We start from the raw sequence: 22,144 nt of genomic DNA, 5'->3' as shown, positions 1-22,144 counted from the left end.
CACTGGAAGAATAAAAACAAAGCAGGCATGAGAAAATGCCTTTCCAAAATCTCCCCTCTCACCATTTTTTTTAGTTCTACTAACTCTTTAGGCTTACTAGACAGAATAACATAGCCCGCCCAGTCACTAACTTACATTAGAACCTGACATGTTACAGACTACCAAATGAGCAGATTTCAGCTTCCAGTCTTTTCTCATTTCAAGTACCAACTTCAGTAAATCTCTGAAGTTATCTTAGAACATGGAAAGAATTTCAGAACAGTACAGAATGAGGACTGTGTTCTCATTAAGATAGGAAAGAAATCCACTCATGAGTCCTCACTCAAATATAGAGGAAGACTGTCTAGATTAGCACAGGATTCTTAGGAAAAAAGAGTTTTAAAGTTACTATACATTCTGTACGCATGTTAAAGACCAGTAAACCCAAGTCTCTCACTACTTTACAGGACCGATGTTAATAAGTAAAGTGAACTCTGGATCCCAGATTGCCAGTGTGACTGGCACTTCACCTGTTGATTCTGCATGACTTTAGCAAGTCTATGTGCATCATATTGCTTCGGTAAAGAGGGAATGTATATGTCTCCTTTCTGGAAACTCTCTTCTTCCAACCACAAAACAAAAACATTACAAAGCCTGAGGAAAACAGAAAAAAAAAAAAAAAGAAAAAAATAAATCAATGTGAACTTTAATCATATGTGTAGCACGTATTACACAGCAGTCTCATTCTGGGGTTTATAGTTAAGGGAAAAATCATGCTAACAGGTGACACAGATCAAAGCACAGATGTTTCAGACCAGTGGAAAGAGGAAAAATATGACGGACAGTAACCAAAAATAACAGGACAAATTTTGAAAAGGAAAACATTTGCAAATCAGAGAACACGACCCTGAACCAGAAGTGTTTTTTATGCCAGGAAATCACATCAACAATACCATTCAAATGAGCAATGAAGAAAAACAAGACTATGTCTGAGCAAGTCTGGCTGCTCTAAAAAGCTCACACCTGAGTTACACCTTTTAAGTCTTGTCAGACTTAAAGTCTTGTCTGACTCAAATTCATGGCTATTTTATTCCTATTTCCTTCTCCGCTAACTCTGCACTTTAACATAAATGTACTTCTTTCTTCAGCTGTAGTCACCCTTCTGAGGGGTACCCTTTTTATAATCATACCATCCAAGTTTTCCTGTATAATTACAAAGGAGAACTATAATACCACTACATCTTTGCAGCATGGTATTAAATATCATCAGCAAACTCCTGTTTTCTGTATCACTGTGAAAAAATTGAAGTATTCTAGTTCCAAGCCTCAGCTCTTGAACTCTACCAATATCTTCCCTCCTATCTAGGTGATCATTAAACTTCCAGAGTGTAAGGTTTATTTGGATGTAGAGCAGTCTGATTTTAAATTGGAGTGAGGACCTCCCTAAAAATGAAGGACTGACAAAATATTAATAAAGTGAGCACTTCTAGATTATTTTTCACATATGATAGAGCAGGATTTATGATCTTCCTAGTTTGTCAGTACCTATTGATCACTGCAGGGGAAGCTCAGATCCTAGAAGCAAAAAAACCCTGTTAGGGAACAGAATGCCCTAACTTATTGAATTATTGAGTACACTGCTTCCTGTAGAACTCCGTTAGAATCTGCATAGATAGAATTCACTTAGCATAACTAAATCTGCTTAGCATAACTTCTGCAAGCTGTGAACCTTCAAAAATTCCAGCTTCGTTAAGTAACAAAGGCCTCAGAGTCTTCAAGCTAGAAGAGAAGGGGAGCTATGACCCTGGAGATAAGTAAAGGAATAGAACAGCATCTTAAACTACACACAAGAATGTTGTGGTTACTGTCAACTGCAGGTTACTGTCAACTGTCCGCTGCAGGTGAAAAATAACAACCAAAGGTCAGAACTTCGACTGACAGCCCGCCTGATGAAAACGCAGAGATGCACTGAAGAACAGGGAGACTCCAGACTCTAATTTTGCAACTGTTCCATAGTGACGTGTTGAGGGTGGGGGCTTGGATTGTTGGGGTATAACTGTCCAAGTTTTTTTCTGCCGAGAGCCCGTTTTCAGGAGGCACCCAGCTTGAGCTGCTCTACGCTGTACCTTGTGAATAAACTATTCATTTTAGAAGAACTTCTGGAATCCATGCCTGAGTATCTGCTACAGGAAACCTAGGGAAAAGAAACTTCCCTGGCACCCCCTGAACAAGGGTCTCCCCTCACACAATCTTTTCAAATATAGTTTCCAGGAAAATCCAGACACTGTAATACTGCAAATACTGTAGACTTCTCAAACACTGGAACAGGCTGCCCAGGGGGGTTGTGGAGTCTCCTCCTCTGCAGACATTCCAACCCGCCTGGACACCTTCCTGTGTAACCTCATCTGGGTGTTCCTGCTCCATGGGGGGATTGCACTGCATGAGCTTTCCAGGTCCCTTCCAACCCCTGACATTCTGGGATTCTGTGATCTCCTCAGCCTGCTCCAACGCAAGGAGATGGTCTTGCACTAAGGTTTTGGTTAAGCAGACATATCACTTTCCAGCTGGCACAGAACACACTTGTCACAGCTCAGCTGGGTAAACTGCACTAACTGAATCATGTGTCACAGTCCCCATAAATTCCCTGATGAAGCGATCTTATTCAGACATAAATTTAGGCCCTAGTCTGTGACAAACAGACGTATACACACAAAGTAGCATGTTACATTTACTGCTAGTGATGTACATAATGTTAGCACATGTGTCTAAACAACAAACATTTTACCAGTATGGGGATACCATTAATTAAAAAGCAAAGCTCTCCCATAAGGAAAGCAACAACTTTATCAATGTTTTTAGTAGGAAAATCAGCCCCCCCTCAAACAAAACAAGTCGTATCAGCAGAGGAACAGATTCAACCAAAATTATACATAGAACAAGTGCCTGTGGCGCATTGAGGTCAGCCAAGGCTCACATCCCTTCACATTTCCCACAGCCAAGACCGTGCTCTAGTAGCTGTTCAGGTGGTTGCATTGAGTGAGGTCGAACTGGGCAGTTTTTCTTTACCTGACAAGTTCCTTATGCAGTTCTGGTGAAGTCAGGTAATCTGGTGAGGAGCTCGCCTTCTCTGGTGACCTGTCGCTGCCCTCGGCGGGACTCTGCACTCTTAGGGCTTTACTGGCAGCGTGGTGGAAGTCTGCGACCTCTATCAAGCGCTGCTTCATTTCATTCAGTAAGTTAAGATGAGCTGCGCTCTGGAAAAAACGTCTTCCAATACAGCCATCTACAGGTAAGCTAAAAACGAACAAAAAAAAGCATAACAAAGTCTTGTTGCAAGTGTCAAATCAGCACCTTTGCAAATATTAATTAATAAATTGACTGTATAGAGATGCTGCTTTCAGACAGAGTCTTACTGTGAGGCACTTATTAATCTCACTTGCTGCCCAAACTTCTTAGCGCTTGCTGTTCTGCCAGAGCCTTTATGATCAGACTCACCCGTATTGTGGTCCTGGTCGGTGAAGGTAAAGGAGGAAGAATTTCTGCCAGATTAGTGGCAGGAGAGGGTGATCAGCAGGGGTAGCGAGGGCCTGGTGAGCCCAGCGGTAGATCATGAGCCTCTGAAGGGAAGGAACGATGGGCAGCTTCAGCTGGGCCTGTGCTTTCTGCAAAAAGAACATTTCCAGCTTCAGGTGTTCTGTACTTCCTTGTAACAAGCTCTCACAGTTTAACTCAACAGATTATTAACACAGGGTGAGAACAAAACCTAAGCAATACAAGGGAACAGTTTTCTCCAGTAGTTCTGCCTGATAAAAGCAGATGAACGGTTCTCTCACCTTCAAAGCTTGATCAGGAGTCAAAGCATTAATAACCAACTCCCCCTCCACAACTCTGCGAAGCTGTGAATCTTCTTCAAATATTGACTCCATATTCAGTACCATCCATGAAAACCACACCTGTATAAACAGCAATAACAGAAAAATCGATAACAAAATGGCAGGGGTAGGATCAGGAAGGTTGCTGTTTCCATGAGAGGATTATGTCTTTGCCAGATTCTCATTGCAGAAGCAGTATCATATCTCAAAAAGAAAACTGAGAGCCAGTTTCCTCCTTATCTACATTCAAACATCCTCTTTGTATTCTGTACAGTCGTGGGAAAGAACGGGGAAACCAGGGAAAAGTGACAATTATCCAGAAAGTTCTGGAGGAAGCAACCTACTCAAACCCTGTAAAATAATATCTCCTCTCTCCCACCCGTACTGCACATGTCCAGTTGAGGTACTATAGGTTTTGTTTCTTTTTGCTTGAATGAGGAACTTGATTAAGCAGAAAGTAATCAATTAGTGTTCAAAATATCCGTCAGAAAATGACTGATCTAACAGAATAGTCAGGCTTTACGTATTTTGTCCCATTAAATACACTGGGAGCAACAGAAGATTAAAATAAAAATTTACTAATAAATCCTATTATATTAATTCTTGGACACAGATCAAAGTTTCTCTGTACAAAACATTCCATGTTCCCTTTAGCGTAAAAAACCCACAGCATTCTCTTAGGCTAAATTAGGATTTTATTACAAGAAAACCGACGAACACAAGGGCAGGAAGAGGGAAGAGAAAAATCTACAAAAACTTGCAAAAGCATTAAAAAAACCTAAACATATTGCTTATCACAGGATTGCTCATACAAAACCATTGTCCCACTTACCTGAGAGGAATTGGCATCACCCTCAACAAAGGAAGGTGTGACGTTGCCTGCTACGATCCAGCTAACAAGCGAAGACAGCAGACCTTTGTCACAATGATAGCCCAAAGCATTCTGTGTAGAAACAGAAAACATTGGGGATTTTTTGTAAGCAGCCTAAGAGATGACTTACATGCTACAGGTGTGTCACTGTGCCTTCGTCCAGGTTCCCTGCTGCCTCATGCTGGTACTTCCCAACCTTAGTTCAAGCAGCCACCTCCGTGTACTTTATTACTTTTTCAGTGAAAAGATTCTGTTACAGTGACAGCATCTGTTTTTATCAGGAGAGGATGCTCTACTTTTATTATAAACACACAACCAAGCATTTGAGACGCAAAGACCACAAACTAAAATACTATGATAGAACTCATGAATGAGAAAAGTGTTCCAAATAGGCTTTAATTCTTATTATTACTCACTTATCAGATATTTCACTGATCTTGAGCTACTCAGAAAGAAACAGGTAACATAATTCCATCATGGCTCATCATCATGACTGTTCTTGTTGCATATCAGGAGAATACATTCACATCAAAATTAGAACAAGCAACGCATGAACTGACCATCTACTCAACAGCCACACCATTACAGCACACCCATTTACCTTATGTTGTTGGTAAAGCAGCTTTTGCACACAGTCCTCTTGACTGTACTGAAAAGCAGCTTTACACAAGTCATCCAGCAAGAAGAGTGTTGCCCGGTCCCTGTGCCACAGCTGCTGGCTGGTGAGGAGCTGAACCCAGAACTCCAGCACTGCGGCCGGCCCCACTCCATCTGGATGGTCACTCAGAAAAATGTGCGTCTGCCAAATTAAATAGCAAAATTATTGAAGGGATTCCGGCTTCTATTAAAGCTTAAAAATTCATCGATGCGCTGTTTAACTTGCATAAGGCTGTGGGCCTATGCGTTTAATATTTACGATGCTCTCTATGCCTATGTAAAAACAGCTCTGTCGTGTCCAACCTCCAGAAGAAATTCTGCAGCCTGGAGAGCGAGCATCTTGTGCCATCAGCAAAAACAGACACAAAGGCCATCAGTCTCTCTCTTTACCAGTCTCTACTGTTAGCAGGACTTGGTTCTTGACCTCTCTGCACATTTAGAAAAAAATACTACTATTCCCCAATACATTAACTTGTTTTCATACCATAACTATAAATTAATGGTCCAAAGCAAAGCTTTTTTGCTGCATTCCTCTGGACACCTTCCTGTGTAACCTCAGCTGGGTGTCCCTGCTCCGGCAGGGGGATTGCACTGGATGAGCTTTCGAGGTCCCTTCCAATCCCAAACATTCTGTGATTCTGTGTGCATATTACATTCCCTTTTTAGGCACCTTTGACCTGGTATCAGAAAATGTGTTTTCCAAGAAGTCTGAAACACACGTACCGTTGTTATTTCCAGTGTCACGTGCACCGCCAGACCTAGGCAAGTTTAAGCGTAAGTGTTTCCAGAGAACACACCCAACTATTCATACTTGATGCAGGGTACTTTGTGGCTGAAGAACTGACAGATTCAGTATCCTATCTAACCTCAAGCACTAACTCAGTTAAAAAAAATACTTGTTGTTAAAAAAAACTCTCCACTGCATTCACAATCTTCTTACCTGTATCATACCACTGAGCAGCTTAACATTTTCTCCATAGCTGACTCCTGTCAAGTGCTGTGTTACTTTATGCGTAACCTGCTGGGTCACACCTTGTGGGACTCCACTATCCAGATGAAGGAACAGCTGGATCCAAGATAAAAACCTTGGGATGACAACAAATTAAATTAATTCTAAAATTTCTCATACAGCATCGTACGCAGAAAATCTGCTTCTAGAGAATTTAAAGCCAGGTCAACAGCACTGGTTGGCACCCATATACGAGGCTTTTGATTCATGACCATGCCACGGATTTAATTGCTCTGTTTTATACATGTCATAGGTACAGCATGAGCAGTTCATGGCAGACCATAATTCCAGGCAGACCATTTGGACTGAATACAGGTCTTGATCCACATCCACACCCAAATCTACCATTGCTTGGGAAGCTGACAGGTGTTACAAGCCAAAAACACCCCAAGCACCACTTTACTAATTAACCAGGACAGACAGTGAGGTCCAGCACTTGAGAACACCCCCAGCTGCTCACCTTACCAGTAAGAACACAGTTAAACCAGTATCACCTGTTTGTCTTCCTCGCTCATCTCAACACAACAGCTACTCGTCAATACAGCTGTTTGAAGACCACTTCTGTGGCACAGCAGCAGCACTGGTGACAACTGTACTTGTGATGTCAGTAGGAGATATTTCTACAACTATTTCCTCAACCACAGTCAATACCAGAAAGTTACTTGGCCAATAAACCAGACGTATTTCCCCATCATCTGAGTCACACTCTCATTGGATGCAAACCCCAGGATGAAGCCTGATAAATTTAACAGTCAAGACTAACTTTCATTCTTCTTTATCAATAAATGTATTAGGAATAAATAATGCTTACTGTTCATTCTTCAGGAGATAATACTGGCAAGAATAAAACAAAGGTAAAATTTTATCCAGCACATGGACTATTGTTCTCAGATGTCTTGACTGGACGAGTACACCCAAAAGAGGGACCCCTTCAGCACAGAACTTCTCAATGCTGCCAAAACAAAAACATAATAAACAAGGAAAAGTAAAATGACCATCAGCAGAAAGACACAAGGGTGTTGTCTTCTTTTTTATGGACTGAGAAGTAGAGATGCTTTTATTTTTACACATAATCTCTGAAATCCTAAACAGCTAAATCCAGATAGTTTTTAGTTCAGCTGCAGTCATTTGATTGCTGACAGATCTGGAAAGTATTTCCTGATGTTGTGGGGGTTTGTGTCCTGTCTTCCAAAGATCACTGGAGATGGGGGGTCTTCACCCATCAAGTTTCAATCAATATGAATCTCAGGATTCTGGGCTAAGCTAGCCAACCTGCCTCCCTCTCCAGGGAAAGGAAGAATCATAGAGAGGGAGTCTGATTTTAGCTACTTTGACATTGCCTCAGGAAGGACAATGTTCTGGACATCTTTCTTCACTACCTATAGATGGAGCTCAGAGGATTTCTTTACAGTAGGAACTTCAATGGTTGCAGTCATCAGAGATTCATCCTGCTCTTCCTGACCAGAAAACTCATTAGTGGCAACTTACTCGGTATATTGCTCTGCATCAAGTTGCTAACTGAGAAGAGCTGCACATTAGGAAAAGATGTAAAACATTAATCATGTGTTTAACCTGAGGTCATGAAAATGAAATGTTGCATTGTCACTACCATACAGTACAGCGCTTTGTTTCTTCTGCAGAGTGGCTGGAGAGCAGTCAGGCAGAAAGGGACCTGGGGGTACTAATTGACAGGAAGCTCAACATGAGCCAACAGTGTGCCCAGGTGGCCAAGAAGGCCAACGGTATCCTGTCCTGTATCAAAAACAGCGTGGTCAGCAGGACAAGGGCAGTGATCCTTCCCCTGTGCTCTGCATTGGGGAGGCCACACCTGGAGTGTTGTGTTCAGTTCTGGGCCCCTCAGCTCAGGAAAGAGATTGAAGTGCTGGAGCGGGTGCAGAGAAGAGCAACACAACTGGTGAAGGGACTTGAACACAAGCCCTATGGGGAGAGGCTGAGAGAGCTGGGCTTGTTTAGTCTGGAGAAGAGGAGGCTTAGAGGTGACCTCGTCACTCTCTATAACTACCTGAAGGGCAGTTCTAGCCAGGTGGGGATTGGTCTCTTCTCCCAGGCAGTCAGCAATAGGACAAGGGGGCATGGGCTTCAACTCTACCAGGGGAAATTTAGGCTGGAGATTAGAAAGAAATTCTTTACAGAGGGAGTGATCAGGCATTGGAATGGCTGCCCAGGGAGGTAATGGACTCACCGTCCCTGGAGGTTTTTAAACTGAGATTGGACATGGCACTTAGTGCCATGATCTAGTAAACGGACTAGAGTTAGACCAAGGGTTGGACTCGATGATCTCTGAGGTCTTTTCCAACCCAGTCGATTCTGTGATTCTGTGATAACTGGCCTTGAACTTTTGCACATGATGAAGATCAGTGTTATGGTTTAGATAGGAGCGAGATATTAAATGGTTGTTTGCAAGGACGAAGTGTTTGGAGAAAAAGAAAAAACAAAACAAAACAAAACACCACACACTCGGAAGAGATTCCTTGTTTTCCATTCCATGCTCAACGTCAGGTAAAAACTTCCACTCTCAAACCAGAATACCTTCACAACAGTTTCAAATTACTCCAGTGCTTTGAAGAAGGACGTATGTATCTATGGCACAACCTTAGCACCAAGCAAGGGCTGGGGGAAGGAAAAGAAAGCCAAAACAACTGCTCTTTAAAAGAGTAAAGCAAGAAAACAATTAGTCACTATTTTGAATATGAGTAAGGGATAATTAAAGAGATGACAGCTTCAGGGAAAACAGACCTGGGAGAGACTGATTAATCTATGCCTGGCTCTGTACTTTAATCAGCTAGTACACTGGATTGTGTCCAAGAGCTTTATCTACAAACCAACTGAAAACACTGGGAAAGACAGTGTTGGAACACAGAGAGGGCTAGGACGTTCAGTTTCAAGGTTATAAGTTCTCTATTTACCATTACTGGCATGAGTGGCTTTCCTCTCCTCTCTATTTTCCGAATGCTTTGCTGCAGCCCTGCTAGAAAAAAATCACCTGTAGAACAACCCTTTTCAGTAAGTTTGTTTAAAGGTTATTCCTGTTTACGGCAATCACGCTAATCCCTAGGTTTCAGTACTATTTCTAAGGATTATTTTGACTCTAACACACAAAGGCAAAAAAACAATATTAGCAAAATAAAGAAAACAGCACATTGTTTGAAACTTACAGTCTCTGAAAGACTGCTCAACCCCTTGCACCAGAAGTCCTTTGTTCATAAAGATGTTAACACACCTCAGCTCATCAGTAGGTAAGATGCTCGGTCACTGGGGCCATCCACGCAAGGCAAACACGAAAAATCACACATACCTGTGACCTAATGTGGTCATTGCCAGCGCCAGGTAACAGCCAAATGGGATGTTGCCTTTAACAGCCTTCAGGAGGGGGTGAAGCGCGACCGACTCCGTCATGTCGGGTGCGCTGCCCGAGGCCGGGACAGCGGGCCAGCCTTGCCGCATGCCGCAGTCTTTCCTGTGGAGCTTCAACCTCAAAATCAAACCCCAAGCCCACTGGTTAAACGAGGTCTCTGGTGTTTCTCCATAACGAACAATGCTGGCTAAATAGGAGACCTGGAACAAAGCAGCAGGAAGGGGAATGAGAGGAATCGCAGCCGTATTCCAGCGTGAAGGGTCAAGACTTGGGTCAGCCTGGATGAGCTTCCTCCTCTACCCCAACACCGTGACACTAGATCAGAGCGACAGCAGTTATTTCTCAGGCATACCTCATAGCACCATCAGTTAAGGTTATGTGAGAACTCTGTTTCTGTGGCCTTGATTTCCACTTCCCTTCTTTCCCCACCCACCCTTTTGGTAAAGCATACCAACCTATAAGGTTTGGCTAAAGTTTTCCAAACTAGATAATGGTCTCGGATTCAATTTTATTTTTATTACTTAAAAAAAAAAACCACACACACCCACACACAAACTTCAGTAATGTTTAAGACTGCTAGTGAAAGGAAAGCAAAAAATATATATACAAAAGCAACATTTGTCAGCAAAGAGCCTAAAACATGACAGCCTCCCCCCAGAAAGAAGCCTGGAATGTGCACAGGCAGACTCTCTGTGTCATGTACATGTGTCCACTGTCATTAAGACCCTGTCTAGATCAAAAGAATTATAAATCTTTTGGAAAAAATATTGTACATGCTCTGACAGACCAGTTTAAACTGCAGAGCTGGGAGTCAATGCGGATATTTCCCCCCCTCTGAGTGGAGGTACAAGAACCTAAGTGTTATCTTCTCTTAAGTTCCAGTTACAAGCTCATGCGAGTTAGGACAGATTCACCAATATAAGTGGCAACCAAGGCAGAAACAGGCTTAAAAAGATAACTCATCTAGGTGGCACGAGACAATAAATCATGATTAAGTAGTGCAGAGAAGCAAGCCAGAAAAGAGCAGATACAATAAGGAACACTCAAAGTGTGGAAAGAAAAAACAGGGGAAAAAAGCACTGGGGAAGAGAAAGCACTTGTACAAGAAATACTAAGAAGACAAAGCACAACACAATATTAAAAGCTCTGAATAAATAAATAGAAGCATCTTGGACTGAATAACCAAAAAAAGGGATTTTTAAGCTTGATCTTCCTATCCTTCCATTCCCCTTCTGTAACTTGGAGCCATACCTTCCTCCGTCACCAGCGTGCTGTAAAATCAATGTAATAAATATTTGTAGGGTTTTGAGGTAACACTACTGAAAAGTTCCTAAAAAAGTCTTTAAATAAGGTAAGACTATGAGCTGGAGACACAGGAAGGATGTCTCTTACGTTCACCAGTAGTAGTAAATAGCATTATATTAAGCAAGTACTGTCCAACTCCACATGAGTAAATGATCATCTGCAAGAATAGTTTGCAACTATCCAACACAGGCTGGATAATAATGAAAAGGGGAAGAAATTTACAGTTGCTACTTCTCACGTAGATGTTCAGCCTAAATCTAACAGTATCTTCAAACAGGTCTGTGGATACAGAAATACTGAGAGTTGGTGTATTATCATGATTTAGCAGTGTCAAGATAGCATAGCTTCAAAAAGACAAGAAGCAAACAAGGTCTTGGTCTGTAGCTTTTCCTGTCTATCTCTCTATTCCCTCTAATTCTGAAGATGAAATACCTGGTTTATGCTTTCAGAAATCAGCCCAGCATACGGTTTCTGAGAGAGATATTTCTGATATGCTTCCAAGACCATTAATGCAACTTCAGAATGAACAGATGGATCAAGATGAAGAGTATCCTGCTAAAAACAGAGTCATATAACAAAACCTCATTTAAAAGGTCTTTACAACAGTATAATTCAGTTGCACCACAAAGAAATAAATCTTAATTTGAACAGCCAGAAAGATATCAAGGATTGTATTGTAATACTGAGGCAAAATCCTGGCCAGCCAGAAAAATTTTGGCTCTACATTGAAGAATAAATAAGGTAACAAAGCTCAACAGCTAGATTATTTCCAGAAAAAAGTGACAATAATCACTTCTCACATGCATTTCGTGGATTCATAGCAACTGATCTAAAGATCCGTAGATGACACTATAAATTGCATAGTACAGACACTTGAAATCTTGCCTTTAAAGGCAAAACAAGACTAAAAAAAGGGATCATGTTTTTTGTATCAAAGCATAGAAATTGTCTTATCAACAGCCACATTAAAGAACTATTTTTCCCCATATCAAAATGTACAGATATGACACTGTTATTGCATAGTGAAGACCTCACAGTATCGGCAGAGGGAAGAGTTCAGTACGATCAAATGTTACAGACTACAATGGATCACTGAACACAGGTGACAGAATTATTCCCCCTAATTTGTTTCAAGCTGATAAAACACTTACCCTCTATTAGTTACTGAACTGATGGAGCTCCAAAAGTAACCCATTCCATGGAATATTTTCCAATTATTTACATAATGCTCAGGGCCTCAAAATCTCTAATTTTAATCATTAGTTTTCTTGAACTGTGAAGAACAGTTGAATATCAGCCTGCCGACTACAGTTACACCAGGCTCACACACACTTCTTGGAGGATTCCTCTATTTCTGCAGCCACAAATATGATGCACTAAAATTGTCCTGTCAGATGTTTCCTCTTGTTTAGAAAGAGGAAACTCCTGCTTAAATATCTCTTTAATCTCAGCTGCAGCACTACAGGAAAGCAAGACAACCAAACCTCAGGCAGAACACTGTAAAATTATTGTTAAGTTCCCACCCTATGCCATCAAGTACAACCATCATATGAAAGCACGTAATTAACTGTCTTTGAATTAAATTATAGTCTCCGGTTGAGTAACACTCTTATTCTGTAAAACTGACCAGGTTCGGGCCTCCTGTTTTTAATACATACCTGCTCACTGAATCCCCAGTTCAGCCCTTCCAAGATAATGCAGGCTAGTTTATTCTCCACTGTTGTTAGATTGTAATTTAATAACCAGTCGCCAATCAGTGCTAATTCAGATGAAGAAGGCTTCCACAGGTACAATGGCAGTTCTTTAAACAGATATAAAGACACCTTTGAGGGCAGAAAAGAAAAAGGTCTAATCAGTACTCAGTATGGAACAATAACCAGCATTATGCGCTTCTATCTTAAGAGTAACACAATAAAAAAAATAAAACAAAACAAAACAAAACATGGGCAAGTCTTTAACACGGTCCATTGACACAAAGCTGTACCTTAAAACAGTTTGTGTGGCCTCTAGTTTTAAGTGATGGATGTTAGCACTTACCATCCCGACTTTCTCAATGGTGTCTCTAACTCGATCCAGCAGTACAGAAATAATCTGTTCATGGATGCTGGCGATCGCTCCCAAGAGTTCTCGACCGACTTTTGAAAACGTCTCTCTTGTGGAAAGACTGACATAAGACACCTGAGAAGACGAGCAGAGAGGAGTTACTGGTTGTAGCTGACCTTCATTAACACCGCGACAGAACGTCTTTTGGAAAACACAGAACTAAATTGGTCTTGGTGATTCTGGACAAAGTTGATAAGCGCCGATATTAAAACTGAAACTGATTGCCCTAGAAGATAAGAAATTATCATGTCACAGTGCCGAAAACAAAGTACAAAACTAAACACAGGCACAACAATGTCACACACACAAAAACAAACCTACACACCACAACAAAAAAAACACTATGTTAGGGAATAGACTGCCCTAGCCTGTTGAGTTATCAGGCCTACTGCTCTTATAGAAATTGTGTAGAAACTGTTCACAGAGAATTCACTTAGCATAACTAAATTTGCTTAGCAAGCTGTGAACTTTTGAACTTTCTCCCTTGTTTAACATAAACTTGAGAGTCTTCAAGCTAGAAGAGGAAGGGAGCTGCGACCCTGGAGGTAAGTAGAGAAGCAGAATGGCATCTAAAACTAGACAAAACAAAATAATGTTTTGGTTATTGTCAATAACTTATTTTCTCCAGTCGAAGGCGCAAAATGACAACTGGAAGTCAGAACTTTGAGTGGTGTGTTGGGGGTGGGGGCTTAAGCTGTTGGGGTATAATTGTCCAAGTTTCTTTCCCCTGAGGGTCTCTTTTCAGGAGGCCCCCAGCTCATGCTGCTCTACACTGTACCTATGAATAAACTATTTAAGAATAATTTCTAGAATTCATGTCTGAGTCCGTGCATCAGGAAAACTTCCTTAACCAGCACACAACGAATTTCAGAGCTATAAGTTAGACCTGTATGAGAAAAATAAAGCAAAATAAATTTATTTTTGTTCATTTGTTTCACTCTGGATGGGTTTACCGAAAAGCTGTTCTTTCTCCCAGAAAAACATGCGCTTTGGAATATTTTAATTCAGTACTAGATTATAAACTTCAGAAGTAGCACTTTCTTGGTTCCATAGCAGAACAAAATACAGAAGCCACACACGTTTCACACCTTCCACTGCTAGAAAGGAAGAGAGCACATTCATCCTTTTCCTGAATGGACCAGTAAAATTCCTCACCTCGTATATTTCCAAAACTACAATTCGAATAAAATCCTCGTCAACATCAGCCCGTTTGGCTTGTGCCATCTGAGCAAATGTGGTGAGCAGACAAATTTCTTCAGAGCAGTTAATTGATTTGAGATACTTTTCAAAATTTTCAAGGTGCTCTGGGTCTAGAAAAAAGTCAGACAAAAGAAACATGACAAAAGAAGCATTACAGGATACACGTCATTAATACCTATACATTTATTGACAGCCCAATCCCAGAAAGAGAATCAGGGACAGAGGAATTATCATCACTGGGTTAGTGTCCTCTCTTCAGAAGTGGCTGGTATCAGCTGCTTTAAAATAAGATGCAAAAACCACCATAGTATGTAGAGAGCCCACATGTTTTAGTAAATACACTAACAATTCATAATGAAAGCTAAAACAGCTTCAAGAACAGCTGGAAATCAACGTTTAATATTATTTTAACCACGCAAAGTCCACTATGCACAGGAAGAACTGCTCCAGTCTTTCTGCTTTTTAAAAATGTTCTAATGGTTTTGGTTTCCACACATATTAGAGCAATTAGTTCCACAGATTAAATCCAAATTATATGAAAGGATTCTAGTTTTAATCAGCACACAGTCAAGAGAAGATTAAAACTAAGCCCATCCAAGCACAGCAGAGAGGTTTTGATCAAGTTGACTCTGTCCGTTCCATGATTTCAAGCAGCAATTTAACTGCGGAGATCATTCTACGTCAATTACAAACAAAAGTTCTTCAAGCATCCAGCCCTGGCCCTAGATTATTTTCAAGAGTTACAAGGAAAAGTTGGTTTCAGTTTCTCAAACTCAATACAAGAAAACTACTGAACACATTCGCTTGGAAAATGTTTCTGAAAACAGAGAACTCAAGTTGCACAGGACAGGAAGGCTAAGATGCTTTCACTTGAATTCAAGGCAGGTTTCCTCTTCCAACCCAAGTGACAGGTTGTCAAATGAAATAAACGTTTCAGCCCTCGGGGTGAGGGACAACAGGAAGGGAAGGGTACAACAGGACTTTAAAAGAATTTTTATCTCCTCCAAATGACTTTGAAGAGAGTCTGTGCTGCAAAACAAGCACTGAAAGCTGCATTTGAGCTGCAAAATGGTTTGAAGAGTGGTCTGCTTTCTCTGAAGTATATCATGCCAGTAAACACTGTTTGCAGTGATCTTATCATAGCAGTTGAATATCCAGAAGCAGCTCTCATGGTGGTACTCAACTACATAATCTGCAGAGGCACGAGCTCAGCTTGCTTGTGATGAAACACTTCCACTTAGGTTACGTTCTATTTTAAGGGCTTTCAAGAACTTTGCAACTGTTCTTCAACCTGAGAAGGTCAGACTAGTACAGCCAAAACATCTCATGAACAGTGTGCTAGAGGACTGTGCAATTTAAGTGAAGAGTTTTTCCATACAGAAGATAACCCACACTCTGATAGATACAATAAACACATAGAGGATGTCCCATCCATTCATCTCCCTTTCCTAATGCTCCTTTTAGCCTTATATCACAAGTTACAAAGCACTGTGTGTTTTGTTGTTGTTTGGGGTTTTTAAGGTAATGCAGAAGGAAAAAAAGACTATATCATTACTATATATAAAGGCATTGCTTGTCAGTGAAAATGTGTGTTCCACAGTAAATTTAATAACATTTGGTCCACTCTAGAATACCCAAAGTAACTGTACTTCTCATATTTCCCCAGAAAGTCATTTTATAACCAGTACCTCTCATAGTCCAGACAGTGTCCTAGTAAGTGCAGCACCATCACTGGACTTTGTTTTACTACGTTATTTCTACCTCTCCTTTAAAAGCAACTATGCTCCCACCTCTATGCATGCCAGCCTGAATCTCCCATCAAATATCAAGGCTTGATAACACCTGCAGAATCACCACTCTTAACACTTCTTGAACTTAATCTGTGAAGGGAATGAAAAAAGGTTCTCTCCCAAAATAATGTTCATGCCATGATCTTTTAGAGTATGAATTACAGGAAATTCAGTCAGCATTATATCGGTGTCAATCAATATAAGCTATTTAGGAACATTACACAGCTTCCACTGAAAGAAGTGTTGATATTCCCTGTCTAGACATTTGTAAAAAATAGTATTGTGCTCACATAATCCATCCAGGAGAATGAAGAGGATAAAAATACCCTGCATCAGCATACCAGGGACTTTAAAACATAAAAGTTAGCTAGAAGCAAACAGAAGCCTGAACAAAACAAACAAAAAAAGTGTTTGTTACTGTCAGAGCTGCAACCCACCACATCATATTACATCCTCTTTGCTTGAGATGCAGTAAAAATTTATTGTGAAAAAAAAAAGTCCTACTGAAACAGCGTAACTGCAACTGTTTTAGCAGGCAAGTGCTAACCAGACCACCACTTCATGCAGTGTACCCAGCTACAGGCTTGATAACCCTCTCCCACTCTGCGTAAATTGCCTGAAATGTTAGCTGAGCTTGCACAGAGTCAAGACACTCAGTAACTTCTCAAGATTGCCATGTTCTTCTGCTTCTCCATCAAAAGACTTGGCTGATGTGGTAACAGCTATCTGGGTTGCCAGCTAGCAGAAAAGTAGAACTGATGGAGTGAGATTTGTTCTCCCTGAAGACATTAAAGAAGCTGTGACATAGGGAGTCACTGTTTGGTTTACCTGCCTCCCTTTTAATCACGTCCTGAAATAGAATCATAGAATCATCGAATGCTAGGGATTGGAAGGGACTTCGAAAGATCATCTAGTTCAATCCCCCTGCCGGAGCAGGAACACCTAGATGAGGCTGCACAGGAACGTGTCCAGGCGTACTTGGAACGTGTCCATACTTTCCATGAAGAAGGCAGCAGAGGGAAAGTAGCGTTCCAGCTGGCTTCTAAATAACTCTGCTAGAGCTGAAGGCACCACAATCACCGTGGAGAAGAACACAGGACAGAAGTCAAGGGGAAACAGAAAGAAAAGGTGGCATACAGGACAAGAAAAGCATGAAAAGAAGGCTTGCGATACAGGAAACACCTGTAGGTGTGGAAGATAAGCACATCTCCCACGACATGTTGTTGAAGCCAAAACTAGCAAGCGGGGTAGGGGGGCATGGTGGAAACAGTCAACAGCTCACAAAAAACCCTAAAAGACACAAAATTCCATATATCATGATTTAAATCTCACTCTTCAAATGCTATGAAAGGTCAAGATGGGACCTGATACAAGAATACACAAGATGTACCTACTGCATGACACTTTCACAGCTCTCCAAAGCAGCCAGGAGCAGTCACTGTCAGAGAAAAAAACTAAAAGGACTGTACATACGACAATTCCTGTTAAAATCGGAGTTTGGTCAAAGTACTGGAAGCCCCAAACATTTCTGAGGCCACAGGACAAGTTGTGCTTCTGCTAAAACAGCACAACGAAATCTCCAAAGAATTAAACCTAAGGCTAACACAGCAGTAGCTGGGAAGCGGTTCTGAGTGAAGGAATCCAACCTTTGAGTCTTTGTTTGCAGTCAGCAGCTTGCAGCTTAGAGCAGAGCTGTTCCAGGTGCTCGCTGTCTGCACAGTGCATGACAAAGAAGAGCCTCCAAAGCATGTCGCTGGATAAGGTTCCATAAGGCATCTCAGACATGAACAACCAGACTCCCAACCTGTTGGATTTGAAGAAAATAGAAATGGTTTCAATGTGGTTAAACCCCAACATTTAAAGAAAGGAGACATATGCCCACGTCTCTGCCATATAACAGAATTATGAATGTGAAGATGCGTCTTAGCATCTCAAATTTTGAGTTTAACCTCATTCTGAACTGAAAAAATCCCCAGAACTTCTGCCAGATCCTAGAATTCAAGTCATGATTTCTGCCATTCTTGATACTACCAGTGCAATGAAAAATCCTGCATATTGCAGAAAGCATTAAGTATTTAAAGCCACTGCAATTCCCAGTTTGAAATATCTAACTCCTCCAAGACAAAGCCAGTATCAAGCACATGGGACAACCCACCTTTTTGCCTTCAGAACATGTAGAACAGCTCTAAAAAACAGCTCATCGAACTCCAGTTGCAATTTTTCCACCGAGTAGGGATGCGCCACTGTTCCATATGGCGTGCTGTTGCTAACATACTGGGCCCAATGGTCACTCACATTGCAAAGGGTCATCCTGCACAGCAGAACAAACACGTCAAAGAAGGATCATTAAGTGATGTCACCACCATATAATAACAGACAAGTGTAACCAGATCAGAGTCTAGTCACGTGAGACATGTTCAACACTTTGTCCTCTGATTCCCAAAGATTCCCATATAAATAGCATTTCCCTCCCCTCTTCAGACGGGGCTAGTCTGAATTTCCCATGTTATCCTCCTCTGGCTTTGCAAGTAAACAATGCACAATACTCTGCTACACTAAACTAGTCTGTGTCTGAACTTTGGAGCCTTAAGGTAATCCTATATGATGAAATGGCAGTACGTGCAAAAAGTTCATGCAGGAACTGAGAAAGTTACTGCTCTAAGAACACAAAGGAAAAACACGGATTTTGTTTCTGGTTTAACTGTATCACCCTTGAAAACACACTCATAGAAACCATATAAAATGACTGACAGAGATGTAAAAATAAAGAGCACATTTTATGTCCCAATCATATTTGCCTACTGTAAAACTTGTGGATATCAAGGAGCAAATTAAAAACACAAAAACAATTCTGGATAACAGTAGAAAAAAGGCAGGTACATGAGCTATAAAAAGGGGTAATTCAAGAAACTGTTGGGTGTCCGTGACCTTCCATAACAAGACAAGCACATCACTGATGGAATCAGCCTGGTGTCCCACAGCTCACCAGCTCCTTTGTACCCATAGTGTTTAGTTCAGACTCAGTTCCCCACTTCACAGGCAGCTTTAGAGTCAAGGACTCAGATTGCAGCTTCCCAAAGCAATTCATCCTAAACTAATTCTCAGACCAAAATCCACCCAAGAAGTGTTTGGGGTTTTTTGCTGTGGTTATTTTAGTTGGTGGGGTTTGGTTTTATTTGTTTGTTTGGTGGCTTGTTGGGGTTTTCTGTAGCAGCTCTAAACTTTGAATCAGACTGTATGAAGAAGATTTAATCATATCACAGAGAAGATGTTCTCTTACTTGATCAGCTGACCAATTCGCTTCACAAATTGTCGGTACCGTGCTCTGTTAAACGTTTCTAGCCCCACAGAGAGAAGTTCCACTAAGGAGTTTGCAAAAGCAAAAATCTTCATCATCTCCTGGGGGGTTGTTTTTTCAGGAAAATAAGCACCTAAGACCAAGACAGAAAAATAAGTTTCAAAAAACCACATGAATCTAGATTTTTTAAGTAACTTAACACAGACTCAACACAATCCATCATATAGCTGGCAAACAGCTCATTGCTACTTAACGGATTTTTTTTAATGAAACAAACAATAAATACCTGTTAAGCATAAAAGTACAAATAATCTATGCAGGTTGTAAAACCTCTAGCAAGAAATTATCTTCATGCACTTGTCCAGAGATTTAATAAATAAAGAATAAGTAAATAATTGAGAAAAAACACTATAACGTTACAGTTAAGACGGAAAGAAGAAAAATTAGTTCTGAAAGCACATCTGTGAGTAGAACTATCAAGCAGATCAAAACTAAGGGAAAGGACTCTAATGTTTTGCGTGATAGTACTGCTGTTAAGTTCTTAAGCTATCCTAAACACATGGCATACATTTCCATCTCATCACACTCCTCATCTGTTTAGTCTGTGAGCTGTTGCACAGGTTCATCATTATTTCACTCAGAGATTCTTATAATGCAGTAGCATTCTTACCAGTTTTAATCATTAATACAATTATTGTAAGTGAAGTGAAGAATTAGTCTTTAGCAGCTGATTTACCTCCAGTCGTAAAACCAAGGAACTGCTGAAAGAGTTCATGAAATGGAAACTGTGACAACAGGGAAATCAAGTCATCTTCCGAAAGCAGAATCCAGCTTGTTTCAGGATCCTCGTCCTATAGACAGATACAGTTGCTTTCAGCAGCTTTACAATAAAACATGTGATAGAAGGGCTTCACTATTACAGTAATTACAGTTTGCTTGTAAGATGAAAACAAAGTAAGTGCAAATGAACTCACTTTCACACACACAACCTCCTGAATTCCAATTCTGTCTGTGTTTCTACACAAAAGGCCTCAGCAGCAGGAAACAGGACTATGTTAGTCCAACCAGCTTCTGAAGGGAAGCACCTATTCAAACATATGACTATTTCCATGTACTTCTGCACGCAACAGTTGAAATGTTTAAATTCCACTTGCTAATACTTATCCTTGGAAGCTCCACTATCTACAGTTGTATCACAGAGATAGAAGAAGAGTAAAATAGAACTGAGTTTCATATTATGCATTTTTACTGAACAACAGGGGTTTTTTTTTTTTCCATTTTACAAAAACAATACAATAACATTGAGCAAAAAGCACAAAGGGCAAAAAGAAAAAATAAGTCCTTTGCTGTACCTCTTCTCCCCCTTCATCCACCAGGGTCCAGTTTCCAGATTCTTTCCCAGATGAAGAGGAACTTTTCCTTTCACCTGGTTTCATATGGCACATGAAGTCAACCCGATTTCTGATTTAAAGAGAAATTATCAAGTTTACAAAAAATTAGGAAATTAAAAACTCCGAATTGTCATCTTATAGTTAAGATATGTAAAAATCAAATGCAAGGACAAGAAATTAACAAGCATGCCAGAATGTTGCCTGGCAGAAAAGGACCTGGAGGGGTTGGTGACAGCGGCTGAACATGAGCCAGCGTGTGCCCAGGTGGCCAAGAGGCCACCAGCATCCTGGCTGGTACCAGCACTGGTGTGGCCAGCAGGCCCAGGGCAGTGACCGTCCCTGTGCTGGGACCTGGGGAGAACAAACCGCGAACCCTGGGGGCAGTTTTGGGCGCCTCACACCAAGAAAGGCCTTGAGGTGCTGGAGCGAGTGGAGAGAAGGGAATGGAGCTGGGGAAGGGGCTGGAGCACAAGTGTGATGGGAGCGGCTGAGGGACCTGGGGGTTCAGCTGGAGAACAGGAGCTGAGGGGACACAGGGACACACAGAAACGGCCTCAAGTTGCGCCAGGGGAGGTTGAGGTTGGATCTTGGGAACAATTTCTTCCCCAAAGGGCTGTGGGGCATTGGAACAGGCTGCCCAGGGCAGTGCTGGAGTCACCATCCCTGGAGGGGTTGAAAATACACAGAGATGAGGTTCTCAGGGACATGGGGCAGTGCCAGGGGTGGGTTAATGGTCAGACTCAACGATCTTGAGGGTCACTTCCAATCAAAATGATTCTATGATTCTAGATGTTTCTATGATAATCTGATATCCTCCAAGCCTTGCACCAATCTGCTGTTTTCAGTAAATGATCTTCCAAGCAACATTCTGAACAATGTAAACTGCTATCAGCCCTGTATAGTGAGCACATTTATATATGCAAGAAATAACACTATTGTTGCCCATGTGCATGAAAAATCCTGAAAAAAAATAATCAAGGATATCATATTTCAGAAGAGGTCCTACACCAACCATTTGAGGTCATCACCTGGTGAGTCAACAACAGGGTGAGTGCAGGTCAGTTCAACTACTCGACTGTCACAGCTGCATTAGCTGGACACCAACACATTAGCAAGACCGGCCTTGGGTACACTGAGCCACCAGTGCTAAAGGCCAGTGCTAAAGGCCTTGCAGGAAAGGGTTGTCTCAAATTAAGCCAGCTCCAGTTCAATGTATTAGGCCACCTTGAGTCTGAGACACTAGTTTTCAGACTCTGTATCATATAAATCCTTAGTTGTTCAGACCTATACTAG

At 41.2% G+C, this 22,144-nt stretch overlaps 1 protein-coding gene across 2 annotated transcripts in view; it reads right to left on the bottom strand.

Annotated features, from left to right (window-relative positions):
• Positions 1-22,144, bottom strand: part of EPG5 (ectopic P-granules 5 autophagy tethering factor) — a 62,426-nt gene that overhangs the window by 28,843 nt on the left and 11,439 nt on the right. Inside the window, exons 7-24 of one of the 2 annotated variants that reach the window (XM_021284886.2) lie at positions 20,813-20,921; positions 20,197-20,311; positions 19,443-19,593; positions 18,318-18,473; positions 17,809-17,966; positions 14,328-14,482; positions 13,107-13,247; positions 12,728-12,892; positions 11,502-11,624; positions 9,705-9,964; positions 7,200-7,340; positions 6,320-6,464; positions 5,324-5,521; positions 4,684-4,794; positions 3,813-3,932; positions 3,475-3,641; positions 3,046-3,273; positions 510-633 (exon numbers count right to left, since the gene is read on the bottom strand). In XM_021284886.2, coding sequence (XP_021140561.2) covers positions 510-633; positions 3,046-3,273; positions 3,475-3,641; positions 3,813-3,932; positions 4,684-4,794; positions 5,324-5,521; positions 6,320-6,464; positions 7,200-7,340; positions 9,705-9,964; positions 11,502-11,624; positions 12,728-12,892; positions 13,107-13,247; positions 14,328-14,482; positions 17,809-17,966; positions 18,318-18,473; positions 19,443-19,593; positions 20,197-20,311; positions 20,813-20,921 — 2,767 coding nt within the window. The remainder of the gene's footprint in view (positions 1-509; positions 634-3,045; positions 3,274-3,474; positions 3,642-3,812; positions 3,933-4,683; positions 4,795-5,323; positions 5,522-6,319; positions 6,465-7,199; positions 7,341-9,704; positions 9,965-11,501; positions 11,625-12,727; positions 12,893-13,106; positions 13,248-14,327; positions 14,483-17,808; positions 17,967-18,317; positions 18,474-19,442; positions 19,594-20,196; positions 20,312-20,812; positions 20,922-22,144) is intronic. The other variant, XM_021284888.2, reaches the window with a different exon arrangement.

The sequence above is a fragment of the Columba livia genome, chromosome Z (assembly GCF_036013475.1).
Source record: "Columba livia isolate bColLiv1 breed racing homer chromosome Z, bColLiv1.pat.W.v2, whole genome shotgun sequence".
NCBI lineage: Eukaryota > Metazoa > Chordata > Aves > Columbiformes > Columbidae > Columba > Columba livia.
This window is presented reverse-complemented; position numbering and strand designations above follow the sequence as displayed.